The sequence below is a fragment of the Cryptotermes secundus genome, unplaced genomic scaffold (assembly GCF_002891405.2).
Source record: "Cryptotermes secundus unplaced genomic scaffold, Csec_1.0 scaffold425, whole genome shotgun sequence".
Classification (NCBI taxonomy): domain Eukaryota; kingdom Metazoa; phylum Arthropoda; class Insecta; order Blattodea; family Kalotermitidae; genus Cryptotermes; species Cryptotermes secundus.
In genome coordinates this window covers 11,243-15,279 of record NW_019721524.1, presented here as the reverse complement: position 1 = coordinate 15,279, position 4,037 = coordinate 11,243, and the positions used below count along the sequence as shown (strand labels likewise).

The 4,037-nt window shown below is 38.4% G+C and overlaps 1 protein-coding gene across 4 annotated transcripts in view; it reads right to left on the bottom strand.

The window, feature by feature from the left end:
- The window catches only part of LOC111875504 (selenocysteine lyase), a 70,682-nt gene extending 66,783 nt beyond the window's left edge, over positions 1-3,899 (bottom strand). Inside the window, exon 1 of one of the 4 annotated variants that reach the window (XM_023871807.2) lies at positions 3,801-3,899. In XM_023871807.2, coding sequence (XP_023727575.1) covers positions 3,801-3,831 — 31 coding nt within the window. In that variant the 5' untranslated portion in view covers positions 3,832-3,899. The other 3 variants (XM_023871808.2, XM_033755842.1, XM_023871805.2) reach the window with 3 other exon arrangements.
- Positions 3,900-4,037: the final 138 nt, after the last annotated feature.

Here is a 4,037-nt window from a genome sequence, read left to right as displayed (position 1 = left end):
AGTGAAATGCTACATTTGGAGCATAGCTCTGTATGGGGCTGAAATATGGACACTTAGGGCAGTAGATCAGAAACATCTGGAAAGTTTCGAAATGTGGTGTTGCAGAAGGATGGAGAAGATCAGTTGGACCGATTAGGTGAGAAATGAAGAAGTGTTAATTACAGTCAGTGAGCAGAGGAATATCTTACACGAAATAAGAAAACGGAAGGCTAATTGGATTGGTCATGTTTTACGCAGAAACTGCCTTCTAAAAGAAGTTATCGAAGGAAAGACAAGAGGGGCGGATAGAAGTGACAAGAAGACGAGGGAGAAGATGTAAGAAGATGTTGGATGACCTTGGGGACAGAAGAGGATACTGTCATTTGAAGGAGAAAGCTCTAGATCGCATTAAGTGGAGGAATTGCTTTGGAAGAGACTGTGGACCTGTCGTCTTAACAGATTATTGATGATGATGATGATTATGCTACCAGAGGTTCAATACCATGTTCACAAGAACCCACCACTGGGCCCTATCATGTGTCAGATGAATCCAGTCCACACCCTCATGCAGTACTTCTTTCAGGCCATTTTTATATTATTACACCTCATATGCCTAAGTATCCCTAGAGGTGTCTTTCCTACCAAAGCCTTGTTCACACTTCTCCCTTATAAATGCCATATGCCATGCCATCTCATCTTCCTTGATTTGACATTGTAATGTTTGATGAAGTCAATATTACCGAGAGCCTCATCATGCAGCTTTGTCCAGTGTCCCCTTCTACCGCCTTCTTAGATATAAATATTCTCTTCAGATCCCTGTTTTCAAAGCTTCTCATTTTACATTGTAGCTGGGACAGCCTGGTTAACATAGTGACTAGGCTATGGACTGGAGAACCAAGGTTTCACAGTTCAATTCCCAGTAGGGGCAAGAGACTTTTCTCTTCTCCCTAACATCCATAGCAGCTCTGGGGCCTGCTTCACCTCCCATACAATGCATTTTGGGGCTGTTTCTCCTGGGGGTAAACCAGCAGGGGTAGAAAGCTGACCACTCCCCTCCATCTAGTGCGGAGGTTAACAGTGGTAGAGTTATACATTTGCTCCCACGTCTTCATTACAAGGCACACAATTAATTAACCCAAGAGATGACTCTAAATTTTAAAATGTAGAAAAGTAAAGTTGTTCCTGAGCTTAACTAATTAAGCACTGCACAATGAAGGCGTATGGGGAAATGGATCTATAGACCTATATTTTCTTGACCTCGGCACTAGTTGGAGGTGAGTGGTCAGCTTCACGGCCCGGCCGCTTTAACCCCGGGGAAAGAGCCCCCTGGTGCACATTGGAAAGGATGCTGGGTGGGCCCCACAACTAGTCTTGACGGCGTGGGGAGGGGAAAATTTTTGATCCTACTGGGATTCCAACTCCAACCCCTTGGTCATCCAGCCAGTAGCCAGTTGCTATTCCGACTACGCTATTCTCTACGTTATTTCGGTAATGGAAGTCTGCAAATTTCACATTTAAAAAAACTATTATGTCTTATTATTATTATTATTTATTAGTCCACCATATATCCATAAGGATTACAATTCCAACGGCTGTAGTTACCGTCATTAAGTATATGCAAATAGATGTGCAATAGTGCACTCGTCAGCAACATACATAATACATTGTATAACATGCAAATAAAACAAATAAAAAAAATATACTAACAATCCAGAAAAGTTATAAAAGAAACAAGTACAATTCAGTATTTATGCTTAGAAGTAAAAATACAGTGATAATTAATACACTCTGCAAAGATACATGATCAACTGTGCAATAGGGCACTTGTCCAAATGTATTAAAAAAAAAGAGATATACAGATTGCTTTTATGCTAGAAACAAATCCATGGGGCACTTGACCAACATAGACAGGTACGGGTAAACATACCAAAAAGTTAAAAGAACTAAAAAAGACAAATACAAACCACTCCGTCCAATGTGACATATAAGTTTTACTACATGAAAACCTATCACCCTTACATGTTTCGTTCCTTATGGACCATATAGACTTGAAAGGATTCTAGGATATTAGTGGTTCCACTACTACTGCAAGTTTTCTTCCGGGGATTAGTCTGATTCCCGGAAGTCGCCATGGTGGCACGATTCTTTATCCATGCAGATCAGGCATGCTTTATCCAGTTTTTACTTTCGTTTTTAACTGAATTCATGGAATATAACCCATACTTCTGTTTCTTTACATTGTTGACAAGTGCATGTTTGGCACAAATTTTCTATCATGTTTTTACTGCGATTTTATTCTTTCCTCCCACTGACGGAACCGGTTGTCGGTTGTTCATAGGTTGTTTCTACAGATCAAGGTTTGTCCAGTGATTGAGACTAGCTCTTTCTAAGGGGCCCAACTGAGTAGGTTAAACNATACACTTATATCCTATAATGCACAGTACACATAAAGTCGAACGTTTCACAATCACAGCAGCTTCCTGGTATTGTAAAGTTTTTAAAAGATTTCTAGATGTTGTTAAAAAAAAACTTATTGTCAATAGTTAAAATTTATAAACCACGTAGGTTCGTGTCCATACTCCTGTAGTCCTTGTATGGGGCAGATATCTGCACAAATATCTGCCCCATACAAGAAGGACGATAGGAGTACAGACACGAACCTACGTGGTTTATAAATTTTAACTACTGACAATAAGTTTTTTTTAACAACATCTAGAAATCTTTTAAAAACTTTACAATACCAGGAAGCTGCTGTGATTGTGAAATGTTCGACTTTATGTGTACTGTGCATTATAGGATATAAGTGTATTTAAATCAAAACACCTATTGTGATAGTAGTTTCCAGCTTGTAATGATCTTCCCTCTGAAGATGGTCCATAAGGACCGAAACATGTGAGGGTGATAGGTTTCCATGTAGTAAAACTTATGTCACATTGGACACAGTGGTTTGTATTTATAATTGGTAGTGTGACGGACCAGAATGAAACAGATCAAAACTAAAAAATATATGTAAACTTCAACATCTATATTTCGAGAGTTTGATAATTAAAATACTCTTTCAGTGAGTAGTAAGAACCAGCATATAAGAATATCTTTAAGGCTGCCTCAAAAGATTTTTGATCATTAGATAATTCTTTGAGTTTCGCAGGTAAGTGATTAAAGATCTTTATGCCTGAGCAATAAGCTCTCCTTTGAACTTTAGTCATAGAAAAACTTGGGGGAAATAAATTGTTGTTTTGTCTAATACCGATACTATGAATTTCAGAATTCCTTAAGAACATGTCTCTATTATTTACAATGTATTGCACCAGGTAATACAGTTATTGAGAACACAAAGGTAAAATTTTCATTTCCTGTAATGAATGCCCACACGAATCTCTTTTCTTCAAGCCCTTCATTATTCTTATTACCTTTTTTTGTATCCTAAAAATTTTTATACTATCTGGAGAATTACCCCAAAAAATAATACCATAAGTCATGATGGAGTGTATGTAAGCAAAGTAAAGCATCCTCAGACTGCTGTAGGCCAACATGGGTTTAACTGCCCTCATTATAAAGCATGCTGAACTTAGTTTAGCAATGAGATAATCAATATGATTCTTCCAAGTTAATTTGTTATCGATATATAAACCCAAAAATTTAATGCAGTTAGAATTGATTCCTTGCTTATGCCTGAAACTAATGTTGTTGTCTAATTCGTCATGGTTCATTGCTGTAAACTGCACATGGTAAGTCTAAAAGTACAGTTCTACATATAGATTAATCAATACGTATCTATAGTGCGTCAATCGTCTTCTCATCACACTCTATACGCTCTATACCTCTATACCAACCATAGACCATCAAACGCATCAGCCTCGTGAAGCTCGTGAACTCGTGAACATAACCGTGAAAAATCCACGTTACAGGTGGGCAACATGGCCGCCATGACACCTAGGTGCAATACCACTGACGTCTCTACGCATCCTACATGAACTAAATTTAAAATGCTGACAGGGCCGACAGCACACTCGGTAAGATGGTATGCTAACATATCAACTATTTTGACTGCTTCCCCC